The following is a 17296-nucleotide window of genomic DNA, read 5'->3' on the forward strand; positions in this document are numbered from 1 at the left end:
GGCGTCGCCATGCCAGGACGTCAACTGCGACTCGTCCAGCTCAGAGACTGCTTCCGTGTAGGCGGAGAGATGTACGCTGTGCAGTACGTAAAAACGTGTGCGTGTTCTGTGTGTATGTTTATGTGTATGTTTTGTGTGCGCGTTCGTGACACCAAATGTGTCTCAAAGGGACGCGGCAGCGTCCGTGTACAGAAAGCCACTTTTGGTTCTACGCTGAGGCACGTCCATGCTGGGCATAGGACACTTCAATCACGAGGCACGTTCAACTCCGCCACCCAACTCAATGATGCACTCAGGGACAAGTAATTCTCTGATATTTGCACATCATAACAATCGCCTTGGTGCCTCCGTAGATCTTTAGAAATTATTTGTGGCAGAGGGCGCACCATTTGGTCTAGTATACGCCATGAGGCGGAGACTGTTTGCACAAGAAAGGAAATTAACCTTTATTAGCTTATTACGTTACTGCACATATTGCAGTTTACAAATTCTAGCTGAGGAGTTCTCGAATCGGGTACACTTGGAACCAATTCTCAGGATTCCATCAGCTTCGAAATAACCCCAAATTTTGGTGGTTCATTTATTTTTGCGCTTCAATTCAGAAAACGATGTTTTCTAAAAAAAGTACTGAGAAAGTTGCAATTTCGCCCTAAAAGGGAAGTACGGATTGCTATAGCCAATCAGTAGACAGTCCTACAAAGTAACGATAGTACTTTCATCGCATGTATAAACATGCAAACTTTTGGTTACTATAACAGAGTAAACAAGCACGGTGTTACCCGTGCACAGGTCCTCATCATCATCATCATCAGCCTGGCTACGCCTACTGCAGGGCAAAAGCCTCTCCCATACTTCTCCAACTGCTCTGGTCATGTGATAATTGTGGCCATGCTGTCCCTGCAAACATCATCTCATCCGCCCACCTATTTTTCTGCAGCCCCCTGTTACGCTTCCCTTCTCCTGGAATCCAGTCGTTAACCCTTAATGAACATCGATTATCTTCTCTCCTCATTACATGCCCTGCCCATGCCCATTTCTATTTCTTGATTTCAACTAAGATGTCATTACCTCAAGTTTGTTCCCGCATCCAATCTAGTCTTTTTTATTCCTTAACGTTATACTCATCAATCTTCTTTCCATAGCTCATTGCGCCGTCCTCAATTTGAGTAGAACCCTTTTCGTCAGCCTCCAAATTTCTGCCCCGTAGGTGAGTACTGGTAAGACACAGCTGTTGTACACTTTTCTTTTGAGGGATAAAGGCAACCTACTGTTCATGATCTGGCAATGCTTGCCAAACGCACATGTAGACATTGATATATCTCGCTCGATGACCGCGGAAACTCTTTGTCAAAATGCTGAAGTAGGGAAGCGTGGCAGCAGCAGCGAGCGAATTGAAATTTGTGCTACCTCTCCCTTCAACGCGAACTCGGTGGCGAGAACACCACATCTAAGCCAACGAGCCGTCGGCCCGCCTAGATTTTGCTCCCAAAGCAGATAGCTTTCAAGATAAAGCCCAAGATTTCACCCAACTTGTTTATAAAAAACATTCCTAGATCCCGCCTGTCGACGGTAATGTGATTAGCATTAAATGATAACAGTGACACGCCACACGGCTGAGATCACACCTACTGAATATCGATAGTGGAAATTGTGAGACATCGGTTGATTTCGCTGTGTGCGGAAATTTGATTCTGAAGTGATAACGATGTTAAAATAACAGCTTCACGCCTGCTTGCCGACATGACGACTATGTGACCGACGACGGTGTGACGATGACGTTATGACGAAATTGGGATAACCAACTTAGTATAATAAAGATGCAATGACCACGATGGTATCACGACGGTGATTTGACGCCGGTGACACGATAATGAAACAATGATGACGATGTCCTGGCAACGGTATGAGGACAATCAGATGACAACGAGCATATGCAGACGATAGCTCGACGAATGATGCGTGACGACGGCGGCAAGACTAGGGTCCGATGACGAAACTCAAGTGATGGCGATCAAAGGAGCACGACTGCATGGCAATCACAGTACAAAAATAAATGCATCGATCGACTTTATCATGATGATGCAATGAGGACGACGTCATAAAAACGGAATCATAATCCCGACTGAATGGCTGCAGTGTGATTACGCTATAATGACGGAGAAGGAATGATGTTGAGGCAAATGCAAATACAGTATGCCGACGACGCATGACAACGATGGGATGACGCTATGGCCTTACAATGATCGCAGCGCTACATTGATATGACGGCTGCTTGGTGAGAGTTGAATGACTAAGTTAGAATCACGACGATGGAATGACCACAACGTTGTAACGTCGTGGTCTGATAGGCTTAAGTGCGGAAGGGAGCTTCAAAGAAACACGCCGCCGTCGCCATGCTGTCCATGTCATTTCGTTGTTGATATTTCATCACTTCAAGCCATCGTTATCAATCCGTCGCCGTGGTTTCAGTTCGAATACGTCCGCAAATGTATTATTTTATGATTCGGAGTGGAGGGAGGGGGTGTGCCACAAGCTAACACATCCGCATATTAGATCCATGTCTGCAACTACGTCTTTCACCTGGAATACCACGAGCCGAAGCAACGTTTCGGTGCCGCCTGTTGCTCGGCGTGTGATTCACGAACGCCTATTCCTTCACCATCGGAATGGCCGGCTGCCCTGCTTGCGACAGCTGTGACTGCGAGAAGACAATCAATCACCTCCTCTGTGGCTTTTCCTGCTACAATGTCGCAAGATAAGTCAAGACCGCTTTTCAAAAACTGGATGATCTCCCCTTGACAGAGGAAACAGTTCTAGGACACTGATCCAGACAGGTTTCAGCACTCAATGCCTTAAGTGCTCTTCTCAAATTCTGAAGGGCTTGTGAATTCTGCGACTGACTTTAGAAGTTGTAGCGCGTGAAGTTTCCTCACTTGTTTGGAGAAAACTCGAAAATTGTTGCGGAGTTTTTCACAATTGAAAGAAAAAAGCGAAAACTGCACAACTGTTGTGGAGCTTTCTCATTTTTTGAATTGTTTCTTCTATCCACTCTTATTCCCTTTACCCTTCCCCCAGCACAGGATAACCAGCCAGTACTCACCATGGCTAACCACGCTCTCTTTCCTTCCCTCTTTTTCTTTCTCTCAGTTATGCCCGTTGTATGCACCTATGCTACTAACGTGTTCCAAGCCTTATCATTGCTTCTACGTGCTGCGCATACTGGCATCGTAGTGCTTGTCACGGCACCATTTAAGAGCGGGTAATGCATGAACTATGTTATTCGGCTTAGCAAATTCATTCTTTCTTTTGGTACCGTTAAGAAAAGGGTGTATGATGTTTTGCTGTGGCATCGGTAAATGGCGATTATATTGCTAAGGAAAAAAAAACTGTGCAAGAAAACGTGTGTATTACATATTTAAGCATTACTGCTGACACAAGTGAAATTGCATAAATTGGGAGCCCACGCGGCGTGGGACAGCAATTTCGCTAAGACCTTGCCCGTTCTTATTTGTGCGAAAGATGGGTTACCACAGCTACGAGGAATTAATGTAACTTTAGTACTATAGACTGTCTAGTACATGTTACACTACTACAATAAATACGTTACCAGCCATCGTCATCCTCCTCAGCCGTATTTATGCCTATATGTTGTATTCCGGCCGGTGTCTCATGCCTCGCGCTGTCAGGTGCGAGGTCAGAAGAATAAAAAAAAAATTGGAGGACGCTTAAGCTTCGCCTTCAAGAGTGGGACGCGACAGCGTTCCCGTCGACCCGCCAAGGGGTATAAGACAATGCGCTACGGCACAGCAATCACTTACGATGCGCCCCGCATCGGACTTAGCGCCCACCTATCACGCGGTGAGCGTCGAGCAACGCAGCGTTCGGCGCGGCAACGAAACGTGCGCCTGAGCGAACGAAACGAACCAAAGAACTCGGTGTCTCGGAGGGGAAACGATCTACGCCAGCCAAACGTCGTGATCGGCACGGGCAGAGAGATAGATAGTAATCTAAACCGGGAGCACGGCGAAGCGTCGTCACGGGAGAGGGAGTCCCGCGACGCGCCTGGCAGCGGTCCCAATGCGCGCGCGGCGCGCCTCCTGTCGGGGCAGCGCCGTACATTGAGAGGAGGGGGTCTTCTGTGTTTGCCGCAAGATGGCTCTGCGTGTGCGGAAAGCGCAGAAGAAATGCAGCGGAAACGCACTTCGCAACTCGTGTAATTGTGACTTCTGTACGTTACATGTTCATAATTACCGATATACACCGCAGTATAACTTTCCACGGCTCGTTTCGAAGGCAACACCGCATTCACTAGAGGCGCGTTTGCACCGCTTGGAAGCATCGAACTCGTGGCTGAGTGGTAGCGTCTCCGTCTCACACTCCGGAGACCCGGGTTCGATTCCCACCGGGCCAATCTTGGAAGTTGCTTTTTATTTATGAAGCGCCTGCCGTGATTTATCGCTCACGGTCAACGCCGCCGACGCCGACACCCGACGCCGACGACACCGGCATTTCTGCGACACGAGCTCCTTAACGCTATCGCGTTAAAATAGCTTCTTTGGCTCGTGCCATCGGTCCGAACGGTTCTCATTCCTTTCGCTCGATGGCTCACACGTCGTTGTAGTGAACCTAACCTCGGTCCCCATTGTCCTTTCTGTGGAGGACACCCAGACCTTTACCAGTCTACGTGAAATTATCCAAACCACCCGACCTTCCTACAATACCTAAAACCTCCCGATCTCAGTGGGAAGCCGCTATTTGCAGCACATTTCTGGACGACCAGCGATACCTGATTGACCGGGCCAGCCGGATAGCAGCAGCAAATGGGGCTCTGGAATGACGGCTACACCCTCTGGGACTTCATTACCAAATAGCAACGAAAGTTTTCTACTCCTACTACTACTATAGTTACCAACAGGAATCACGCTAACTCTACGAGAAACACAGCTTGTTTGCTACGCTCGTACGGAATGTTCACAAGCAGTTCGAATGACTACAGCAACGGGCGAAGTTTATTAAGAAAATGCGACTTTTAGTTTTACCTACGCAACGTTGCCTATATCGGTTTTCCCATACTTACAGCAATAGCCTTTCGCACATTTTGGAAACAGACACTGCTGCCTTCTATAACGGCGTCCCAGATTGCGATACAGAGGTGCCAAGATCTCAGTAACGAAAGCTACACAGGAGATTCCGCTGCCTATGAGCAAGGTTGCAAAATATATATGAAATGGCTCCGTCACCTCCTGCAGATGGCTTGTCGCGGTTGCTTCTGTTGCGCTTGCTGCCTTGTTCCGGTGAGGCACCGCCAAACCGTTCTCATGGATAGCCAGCATGACGCGTCGGAGCTGGTACCTGCGATAAAAGATAGGATGACGTAAGAGCGCTATGCATTATTGTCGCCAATCTATTTTTTTATGTACGCTACAGGAAGAAAGCTTGTACCATCTTTACGAAACAAATGACAGATACGTCATCGCACCAACAAAGACCTGCATGCGCTTCATGTTCTACCTAAATATAGTGGGCGTTCGCATTTTAATTACCATATTCTTGCACTGGCGCCTACAGACTGCCAGCATATGTTTTGTCAATTTATTTGCGCATTTTCTTTTGTGACAACATCTCCCTCACCTGGCGAAGACAAGACTGTACAGAGCACCGGAAAAAATGCTCTCAGCACCAGCTGGTCATATAGTGCTCGTCATATCAGATTTTCTGCAACGCTTCAGACTCAGTGCTAGATTCTTGACGAGCGCCGTTTGCACGCCGCTCGTCAAGAATCTCGCCGCTCGAAATGTCTTAATCCTAATGAGGCTGCTTTTTAAAGCTCCACTCTCTCGTCACGTGTTTTTAGTGGGATGATAGGAATATTGCTCCGTGTCACCAAATACTGTAACGAAGCAGTGCGGCAGCTTCTGCTAATGGGGGTAGACGGACTACTGGTCCAAACCAAAATGCGGAAGCTTCGGCTTGGCTTGCTGCGGCCACATATCAACCTTCTTTTTTTTTTCATGGGCACTGCAATATTGCGTATGCCTTGTCACTGTCTATGAATACTGGGCATGCTGGCCAGGGTGAGCGCTCTGTGTCTATGTCAGCTATTTGCGTAGCGGCAGTTTCTCGCGGGCTTCTTGCGCTCGTGACTGTTTACTTAGTATGATGGTGCATCGCCTACGTGGAAAATGGTTCTCTAGGACGAAATCAAGGAAGTTAAGTAGAAATGGCATGTGTTTCTGCTGTGAGCACCCAGATCTATGTGTGCGCGCGTGCTCAAGCGTACAAGCAGCCTCGACGATCATCTGTGTCTTTCGAAAAATTCGCTTCATGAAATAACGTCAATGAAAAATTCTCAGAGCAGTTCTAAGTTGTGCGTTAGCACGAATGCGCAGTTAAGAAACATATGCCATGATCGTAATCAGGTTGGTACCATTCTGCTGCTGCAAACTTCTGTTGCTTACTTTGACACGCTCTCAAGTTCGTATATGTGGAGAGACTGAAAAGCTACCTCGCTTTCTGAAGGTGCTTTCCGCATACAAATAAAATGGGGTTGCTTATTTGGTTGCTAATACGGGCATACCGTTCAGTGTGAATTACACATGTCGAATTCGTGAGTGGCCAGCTGCGGACTGCGCGAGTAACAGGAGCAGTGGCCGCTGCTAGTTTATGAACTTGGTTTCTATACAGCGCATGGTCCGAGCATGCCTCATGACTACTTGTGGTCTTACTGCGGCATCAGCACGCGCTTCGTTTCCGCGATACGTGGCCACCAAATTGGTCGATTCGCCGCTCTAGTCAAGGATGTCTTATCGTGAATGTATGCGCCGCACACACAAAAAGGTGTAATTTGGGGGGTTTTGCTCTTGGCGCCCTTCAAGAAGCTCTCACCTGGCTCTCAGAAATTGCATATTCGCAAATAGCCATTACATAATTTCGTTATGAAGGAATACAGTAGGCATACGTGAATATCTTGGGAACTATATCCGCAGAAATTGCACAGCTACTTGATTCGGCACAAGGAAAACATGCAGTTACCTATCAAAAATGAGGTCAGGCAAGCAGACACAATCCATTCCATGCTATTCACTGCATGCTTAAATAAAGTATTCGAGGTATCAGCCCAAGAAGGCACAGGAGTAAGAGTCAACAGCGAATATCTCAAAAACCTTCCATTTGCAGATGCCGTTGTCCTGTTCAGCCACACTAGGGACGAATTACAACAAATGAGTGCTGACCTTAACAGATAAAGCGCACGAGCGCGTTGATAATTAACATGGAGAAACAAAAATAGCGTTCAATAGCTTGGCAAGATAAGAAGAATTAAGGATTGCCAGGCAGCTAATATAGTGTGAACAGGGTTACGTTTACCTAGGTCGATTCCTCACAGGACGCCCTCATCACGAGAAGGAAATGTGCAGAATAAAAATGGCTTGCAGTGCTATGACAGGTATTACTGAATCCTCTTGGTGAGTTTACCACTGTTGTTGAAGAGATAAGTATAGAATTATTGCATTCCACCGGTGCTAACATATGGGGCGGAGACTTGGAGGTTTCAAAGAAGCGCGAGGAGAAATTAGGGACCGCGCAGAGAACTGTTCAAGGAAAAATGTTTGGCGTAACGTTAAGAAACAGGAAAAAAAGCGGTGTGGAAACGAAAGAAAACGGTGATAGCCGATATTGTCAATGAAAAGATGCAGCTCGGCCAGCCATGCAATTCATAGAACAGATAACTGTTGCACTATTACAGTTACAGAATTGGCACCTAGGGTAGGCAAGTGCAATCGAGGACGGCAGAAAACAAAATGAGGCGATGAAATTAGGAAATTCGGAGGTGCAAGATCGAATTAGCTAGGGCATGACAGGGCTATATGGAGGTCGCACGTGAGATTCGTTCTGCAGTGGATATAAAATAGACTGATGGCAATGAAATAGTCCTCCCATTCTTTTTTATCCTGGTGGCTGTGGATATTACTGTTTTAAAAAGCAAAAAGGCTACGCCGAAGCACAAACGTATTGATCATTTCGATTTATACCAAACGTTGTGATAGCTATGTTGAGTCAAGGCATCGGCGTTATATAACGAGGCTAACTTAAATAGTATAGTAATTAAGTCCTCTAGTCATCATATGCAAGAGAACAGTGGCTATGGCTGACACGGATATTGCATAATGATTGGAGCTTAGATGCTTCGTGGTTGCATTTGGTACTGCCGTACACAAGTACTCGCATGCTTTAGTTCTCACGCCTTTCGATTAGATAGGAGATTTTCTCATTCCCACTACTATAGTTACTGCTGCACGCACCACGACACAGCGGTTCCCCGACGATCTACTATCAACTGAGATTACGTAAATTTTTCATAGAACAGCGCATGGATATCGAAATGTCTCATCCGCGCGCGACGGTAACACATTCAAGCATGTCGCACTGGATCTCATAAGACGTGTAGGAGTACAGAATCTTGGCATGCCATTTGCTTCTCGCCATAAGAAAAGTCTATAAACTGTGCCAAGCGGCTTGCGCCTAACGCCGGAAGTGGCTTTATATATATATATATATATATATATATATATATATATATATATATATATATATATATATATATATATATATATATGTATATATATATATATATATGTATGTATGTATATATACATACCCTATTGCAAGAATGCCGGATTATGGGGCCAGTGCAGTGCGCTGGGTGCTGGGTCGCTGGGAAGGCGCAACGTACTGGGAGGCACTGGCTACTCGTGCGAAAAACAGCTCTAGCGCGTTAAATATGTGGTGCCTGGACGCCGTATATATTTTTTTCAATACGGAAAGGAACAATGAACAATTTATTGCAATAAAAAAAGAAAAAGGAATGTAAAATGAAACTGCTCCGACCAGGATTCGATCGCCCGACCTATAGACGCGGAGCACTGCACTTTACCGCTACGCCACGCCAGCATTTTGTTTACTTCCAGACAATCAACAAATACATCAATACACACAGCAGACGGAAATAGAGGGATAATTTGCCACGTCAAAGCCGAGAAGCAGTTTCGCTGAGCTGCATCTCGTACGGACATGGTTGATGCGCTATCGCCCAGCAATTAAAACTCACGCCTGTGCCAGAAAGAAAAAGTTGCTGTCCGTATTCAGCAGTAGGCTTGGAAGTACCAGAATATCGATTTTCACTTGCGATTGCTATTTTAACTTTGGAAAAAATACTAAATGAATCGCCGAACCAGGATGGTGTATGGGCTGTTACTGCCGATTTCGATAGCCGTTTCTTGTTCTTCACGCAAAGGATATGCAACGTTTCCTTAGTTTGTGATGCCTTTAAGTCAACACGCATGTCTAGTCATATATCTTCGTCAGAGAAGCGCACGCTAGTGCTGGGAGCCTTCGGCGATAGCACATATACCTGTGTTTATGACACGTCACATCAGCGGTCATCGCTTCTTGTGCTGGCACTGTAGACATGCAAAAATTGTTTATTTAAGAACACCGATGCGAAAGCTGAAATATAGAGTGATATGTCTTTGTTAGATTTCTTGATTCCTGAGCCTAGACGTGCTGATAGCGTGAGGACGGACTTGGCGGATATGCTAGGCCTAAGCTTTCGTGGGGACCGATCTCGGCGCGGGTATCTGGCGAAAGCTGAAATGTGTGTATTTCAGCCGTAGAACTTTTTTTAGTACGAAGAGGAAAGTGTAAGCGAACGAATCAACTCAGCCTTGTTATCGGTGCGATAATATCCGTCAGCGATAGGCTTCAAACTCGGGGTCCGTTCATGCGCGTCTGAACGACTTCTGCATTTCATGTCCACACCACACCACTGCGACAACGGCGACAACTCCCAGACATACGTTACGTGCGAGCTACTGAAAAACGCGGCGTCCTCTGCGTTTACGTGGTTTCGTTCAAGAATTTAGCTATCCGTCCAGTCAAATGGGAAAATGTGAAAAAACGAAAGTGATCTTCAGTTTCAAATGTCCATGAATAAACAGGGCAGCTCGCGCACCTTTACTTCAAGCTGCGACACGAAATAGGGTTATATAACCCCAAGATATAGCGTTATTTAGGACAATTAAGAGACTAGTATCAAGCGATGAAATTGTATAAAACGTTTCATATTCAACAGCGCTCGTCGTTGCGTACTGGAACCAGCGCGGCACAAACATAACGAGCGCAGTTTCCAGTGTGAACCAGCGAACTGCAGCGAGAGCCAGCGCCTGTACAGCACAAATTAATGCACTCCAGCGTCATGGCAGTGGAACCAGCGTCTCTTCCAGTGTGACCCAGCTCTTATCCAGCGTTCTCAATGGTGTCCCAGTGAGTCCCAGTGAGTGCCAGCGTACCCAGTGCGACCCAGCGCCAAAAAGCGCGCTGGTTTCGCACTGGAAGACGCTGGTTTTTGCAATAGGGTCTGTTTATGGAAGATAATAAAATATTTGAAGTTAAAGTTGAAGTTAAGTTAGAGTATTTGAGGAATACTTTGGCAGAAAAAGCACTTTATTGCGTCCAGCAGAAGCGGAGTTATTGGCTATCGAGGGTACCCTTCGCTGTCCACCCGCTCCTTGTTCAATAATTTGCACGGCGAAGCCTAAGGTGGAGCCCGGCGTGGCCACAACGCTCCGCCTACTGAACGTAACCGTGGAACGCAGTTTACATTAATTTCGGATGCATGCGTAGATGCCACTACCGATTTTGACGCCTACGACGCAACGAACGTAAAACCCCTCAATGTTTTAAAGCAGCGCCAGCGTTTTCAGTGCCGACCTGCCTCGAGAATATGCGATGCTTGTCGCTGTGTCGAGTCCGCCATGTGCCTTGAAACTCCTGTACTGTTCACTTCATAATTATCATCATCATGATCAGCGTGGTTACGCCCACTGCAGAGGAAAGGCCTCTCCCATACTTCTCCAACTACCCCGGTCATGTACTAATTGTGGCCATGTCGTCCCTGGAAACTTCTTAATGGCATCCACGCACCTAACTTTCTGCCACCCCCTGCTACGCTTCCGTTCCCTTGGAATCCCGTCCGTCATCCTTAATTACCATCGGTTATCTTCCCTCCTAATTACATGTCCTGCCCATGCCCATTTCTTTTTCTTGATTTCAACTAACATGTCACTAACTCGCGTTTGTTCCCTCACCCAATCTGCTCTTTTCTTATCCCTTAACGTTACACCCATCATTCTTATTTCCATAGCTCGTTGCGTCGTCCTCAATTTAATAGAACCCTTTTCGTAAGCTTCCAGGTTTCTGTCCCGTAGGTGAGTACTGGAGAGAAACAGTTATCATACACTTTTCTCTTGAGGGATAATGACAACCTGCTTTTCATGATCTGAGAATGCCTGGCAAACGCACCCCAGCCCATTCTTATTCTTCTGATTATTTCTGTCTCATGATCCGGATGCGCTACCTATTGTAAATTGCTCTTCTCTTCAGATACTATTAACCATTTCTTAATTTTCTGCATAATAATTTTTAGACCCACTCTTCTGCTTTGCCTTTCTAGGTCAGTGAGCATGCGTTGCAATTGGTCCCCTGATTACTAAGCAAAGTAATATCAGCAGCGAATCACATGTTACTAAGGTATTCTCCATTAACTCCTATTGCCAATTCTTCGCAATCCAGGTCTCTGACTATCTCCTGTAAACACGCCGTCATCCCTCCTTATACGCGCACACTTCTGCCGCACGTAAACTCTAATACCACAACGATGATAGTCCACGATACATTGGCATGCTTGTTAATTTTCCTTCTTGGCGAGTCCCGTAGTTATGTCGATGTCATTAACCATCCTCAGTGACTGGATCTTTTTGGTTCCTCTTCTGTTGTCCCGCTACACGCCATTACGTAACAGTATGACTTACACCAGATGCTGCTGAAGTCTAATTCCTACTTTTCCACAGAACACCACGAGCAGCTTCTTTTTCTACTCGACTAGCTCCTCACTACCTTCGGTTCTACTACACAGACCTTGGACCCTACTGATACTGTCGCACGCAATATTTATGCTAAATTACGGCCTCTACTACGGCAAAGCCTGCATTATGACTCCACAGGAGGACAGCGGCTTGTTAATGACACGATGGTGGACAAGCTTGAACGTGGCGCCATTCAGCCGTGTTCAGCCAAACATAGTCCGTGCTCGTGCCCGCTTGTTCTAGTGCGAATAAAGATGCCTGTCACTAAAAAAGACACCTCAAGCCACCTCAATGTCGAGCTTGGCTGCTAGCCCGTACCTCCACCTATTGTGAGGGGGGTTTATTCGGCTCGTAAAGCAGCAGCGAAAAACTCAGCACAAGCAGGTAGGGCGCTGCCAGCGAACGAACTGGATACGACACACGCGATTGCAACGGGGCTTTTCAGCCTGCCGATCTTATTCTTCACAAAATAAATAAATTGTAGCGATTAGATCTATTAGGTCGTTCATTTAACTTTTTTGTTATCAAAGCGACGCGGCTACATAATAACATGTTTCTTTAAGGCTACCTATCATCATGTATTGTAGTTTTATAACAATTCCATGTAATAAATTCTTTATATTGCCTTTTTTGTGACCTTGACAGGGCGACGGTGGCGTAATCCTTTATTTATTTATTTCTCTTTATCTAGCGCTACAATTACACAGCTAATACTCTATAAATAATATTGCATGCGTTACCATAAGTAATTTTGGATTTATTTTGCAGATAAAGGCGTAACGGGACGCACCTAATTTTCTTGGGTACTCGCTAAAGAAATCCTTATGCATTAAAGGAATTCACCCAGTGAAGAAACTACTTAATGCAAAAATGAGAGAGTTAAGCGAAGTGACTCTGAATATAGTGCTCCCTTTGTCGGATAAAGAATAGGAAAGAACAGGGTGGAAATACGGTGGTCCCTTTATGATGACAAATGTACGCGATTTATGTGGTTCTGGTCACCGGTTCTAACTGGCTGGCAAGTATTAAAAGGTTGTCGGTTGGCGCAAGATCTCTATTCCTGCATCAATACAGTCTGAAACGTTGCCGCCTAATCCATAGCAACACAACCTTGTCTGTAATGCGATGCATGGGTGACACAAATAATTATGCACTTTTTAGAAGGCACGAAAGCTCCAGAATTTCTGCTGGAATGTGCATTGTATCATGTTTTCAGTTTTTTCAGTTTTCAGTTTTCATTGTATCATGTGTATCAGTTTTTGGGCCCGATAAATCTACTATCCTTAGTTCATATAGCTGCCAAATTATTAGCTATCACAACCGATGCTTTGACTTTCAGGTGAAACTGCAACGTTCCCTTTTCCCTTACTTTTTTTATGAATTTGTGTGTTATAATTTGTTCCCCTTTCACTTATGCGCTAGCTGTTGTTTAACAATGCTTCACCTCCAGGCCTGACACGTACGGTTCCTTCCAAGGGGACATACCTATTCGGCGCGATGATCGGTGGTGGGGGCTTAGGTAGATGCCGCGTTAGAGGCCGCAAATCATAGAATTATGACCTGTGGCCAGAACAGGTTTTGGCCAATACGGTTCGCCAGCGGGTGTAACGCGTAGGGTTCTCGCTAAAGGAACGGAAGTGCCCTGGTGCTAAGCACCGGGTTAGGGGTTTAAGTAGACGCTTCTTTAGGGGCCGCAGACTAATGAATAATAATAATAATAATAATGTTTATTGCCACACAATATACAAAAAAAACACAAGCAGGCCGGTCTAAGCCTTAGTTAGCTTGTAGGACCATGCCAATGAATATTATAGACAAGGCAAAAAAAAAAACGTAAATTGATGAGACATGAAGAAAACAAAATAAAACAAATGGCAAAAAATTGAGAACAACAAGATAACATTTGGTTATATACATATAACAAAGTTGAAGAGGTAAATATTGCGATGCAAAAAAAAATGTACAAGAGGTTAATTTTACTGTAGCTTCTTTCAGAAGTGTTTGAGCGGGCTTTATGATGTGGCGTTAAAAATCTCTTGTGGCCATTTGTTAAATATTTCAGGCACATAAGTACAGCATCTGGCCGCGCCATACCTTGTGGCTGAACGCGGAACTACATAACGGACATGTTTTCTAAGCTCCCTTGCGGCAGCACTTTTTTGTTTGAAAGCGGAATTCCAGAAATGTTTAACGACAACTGTTTCTATAGGTAATGAATGGAAGTTCGGTAGACCAAGTTCTCGGAAGATATTTGCAGATGCTACTATTGGGGAATTGTATGCAACATTTTTAAGAATGGTTTTGTATAAACTAAACAACATTGGTCTTCCGAAGGTGTTGGTCGCTTGGGTGGCTGATTATTTGAGAAATCGGGTGCAGTTTGTCACAGTCGAGGATCAAAATTCGTTCCTTCTACCAGTCACGTCGGGTGTGCCCCAAGGCAGTGTGCTAGGGCCCTTGCTATTTTTGTGCTATATAAATGATATCGGAGATATAATTGATCCAACGGTTCAAATTCGATTGTTCGCAGATGACTGTATATTATTCCGTGAGGTTTGCAGCATACATGATCAAAAAGAACTAAACGAAAATCTAGATTACGTATACCAATGGTGCAAGCAGTGGGGCATGGTGATAAATGCACAAAAAACAGTTTCCATTTCTATAACTAAAAAAAAAATCCCCTTTTCAGTATGCTTACTCCCTAGGTTCATCTACAGTTAATCATGTCGATAACTACAAATATTTAGGGGTAACGTTCACTGCTAACCTCTCCTGGAATTCACACGTTGATAACATTTGTTCCTCTGCTTTCAGAAAGTTGTGCTTCCTACGACACAAGCTTCGTAATACACCACAAAATGTAAAACTACTATGCTATCAATCGTACATCAGACCAAAGCTAGAATATGCAAGCATAGTATGGGACCGCTACACAAAACATACCATTGATAAGCTCGAAAGAATTCAAAGAAAGGCTGTTTGATTTATCTTTTCTAAATTTCGTAGTGTAGACTCTCCGTCGGAACTAATGACAACCAATAACATACCCCTCCTTCAGTACAGAAGAAGGCAATTTCGCTTGGCCTTCCTGAATTCTCTCCTTAACCAGCAATTCGCTATTCATCCTTCCTTGTATTTCTCCCCCCTATCCACAAGACATACACGACATCAACAACCAAGATCTTTAACGCCATATTTCGCAAAAACAGATGCTTATAAATTTTCCCTTTTCCCGCACACAGTGTCTCAATGGAATTCTCTACCAGAGCGCGATCGTCTTGCCATCGCGTAGCATTGTATACATTTAGTCATTGTGTTTTTCCTATTGTGTTTTTGCATTGTGTTTTTGCTATTTTTGCTAGTTATTTGTATCCGGGTGTAAACCATAATGTATATAATGTATATACACCCATATACTCAATGTGATTTGTTAAATATGCCCGTCCTGCTTGGACCACGTTATGTGGTCTGCAGTATGTACAAATAAATAAAAATAAATAAATAAATAATCCGGTCTACCCTGCATCGCCAACGAGCAGAACAAAAGCCAAAGACTAATGCCGTACCTCAACACACTGTAACCAAGTGCATGTGCTATAATCTTTTTTACAGACAAGGGTAATAATAATAATAATAATAATAATAATAATAATAATAATAATAATAATAATAATAATAATAATAATAAATGCTTTATTTGTCGTAAAACACTAGATACAAAACGGGTCTGCAGAAGCTAACGAGGCTTGTCGGGCAGTACCCGGCAGTCACTTCCACGGATCCAATAAACTACAGGAGTGAGGAAAAAAAAATAAGGAAGAAAGCACACAGAGAGAAAAATCATAGAAGAGAAGGCAGTAAACTGGGGTCCAATTCTACATGAAGAAATAATGAAAACAGACATCAAACAGCGTTGGATGAGTTTTCTCTTAACTACAATTTCAGAGCACTTCTCGATGAAATGAAAAAAAAAATTCCGTGGGCGAGGAGTTAAATGTATCGGGAGCATAATAATTTAGCACAAAACGTCCAAATAGTGCATAACATGAAGGTGTACAAAACATGGGATGAGGCCTAAGTGGTCTTCTGGGCACAAAACGAAACAGAAAATCACTATTCCATATATGACGGCAAAGAACAGCTTGAAAAAATAATGCACCAGAAGAAGGCAACTGTAAAGCAAGAAACAAGCTATTAGAACCTGGAACGCTAACATTATAGGCCACAATCCGTAGCAGTGATTTTAATATACAGTTTACCTTTAAGCGTCATGTGAAAGAACAATGATAAAATACTCTTATACCTGTCTCAGGATACCGTAACCAAGGGCATGAATGATTAACCTGCGCATAGAATAAGGGAGGATGAAGCGGCTATTGCAAATAGGGCATGATAACACCTGGAAGTTATTACAGAGAAGGGATAGGTTACTATTCCATGTCATATCGGAGTCCAATATAATTACCATGTACTTTACTTTCGGCGATGGTAGGAGAGGAGAGCATTGGCAATGGGTACATCGTGAACCATGAAGGAAGATTGGTAGAGTTCAATAAATTCGTCTATGTGGATTCTGGAAAACCATTCCATGTCCGAGAGAATGTCACCTTTTAGCATTGCTACTGATGAAGCAAAAACAGGGTGTGTGGCAAGAATAACTGTGTGATCGGCGTATTGAAACACCTTACAGTGGGATGTAGCTCTAGACAGGTCATTTACTTAGACGTTAAATAGTAGTGGAGATAACACGGATCCCTGCGAGACGCCAGATTTTAGGAAAAGCTTCGAACTAACTTGATCCTTTATCTTGACTACCTGTCAAAGATTAAAAGAATACTTTGTTAGTAATTTGTTAAAAGGCCCCCGAAATCCCGAGAGATGCAGCTTTTGCAAAAGTAACGTCCGCACTACGGAGTCAAAATCTTTGCTTGTACGCAGGAAAAAGAGCCGTTACTACCTCGTTTTTATCGAGAGCAGAGAAATTTAAATCAGCTAATTGTTCCAAGAGTAGTACAGTCCCCTTCCCAGGAACGAAGCCAAATTGAGAAGTTGATAATAAATTGTATTTTTGCGGAAAGCCAGTCATCAACCTGGTTAAGTGTTTTTCCATAATTTGACTAATTGTGGGTAAAAATGAAATTGGCCTGTAGTTGTCAACCTCTTTAATAAGAGCCGTTTTTGTGTAATGGTTTAACAACTGCCATTTTAGTTCATCTCCAAGAAAACTGAGTTCAATATAACCGTGCAGAATAAATAAATGTATATTTTCTAGAACGGGAAAGTTACGCTGCAGCTCGTACATAGATATGCCATCTAAACCAAGTGCCTTCTTTTGTTTAAAACTGAACAATATGCTGCACAGATCGCAAGAA

At 44.2% G+C, this 17296-nt stretch overlaps 1 protein-coding gene across 2 annotated transcripts in view; it reads right to left on the bottom strand.

Moving 5' to 3' along the window:
* Positions 1-17296, bottom strand: part of LOC135920012 (galactosylgalactosylxylosylprotein 3-beta-glucuronosyltransferase S-like) — a 166689-nt gene that overhangs the window by 30765 nt on the left and 118628 nt on the right. Inside the window, exon 6 of one of the 2 annotated variants that reach the window (XR_011512952.1) lies at positions 5241-5352. Coding sequence is in view for 1 of the 2 variants with exons in the window: in XM_065454080.1 (XP_065310152.1) it covers positions 5317-5352 (36 nt within the window). In the remaining variant the exon portion in view is untranslated. Of the gene's footprint in view, positions 1-5232; positions 5353-17296 lie in introns of those variants that run through there. The other variant, XM_065454080.1, reaches the window with a different exon arrangement.

The sequence above is a fragment of the Dermacentor albipictus genome, chromosome 3 (assembly GCF_038994185.2).
Source record: "Dermacentor albipictus isolate Rhodes 1998 colony chromosome 3, USDA_Dalb.pri_finalv2, whole genome shotgun sequence".
Taxonomy (NCBI): domain Eukaryota; kingdom Metazoa; phylum Arthropoda; class Arachnida; order Ixodida; family Ixodidae; genus Dermacentor; species Dermacentor albipictus.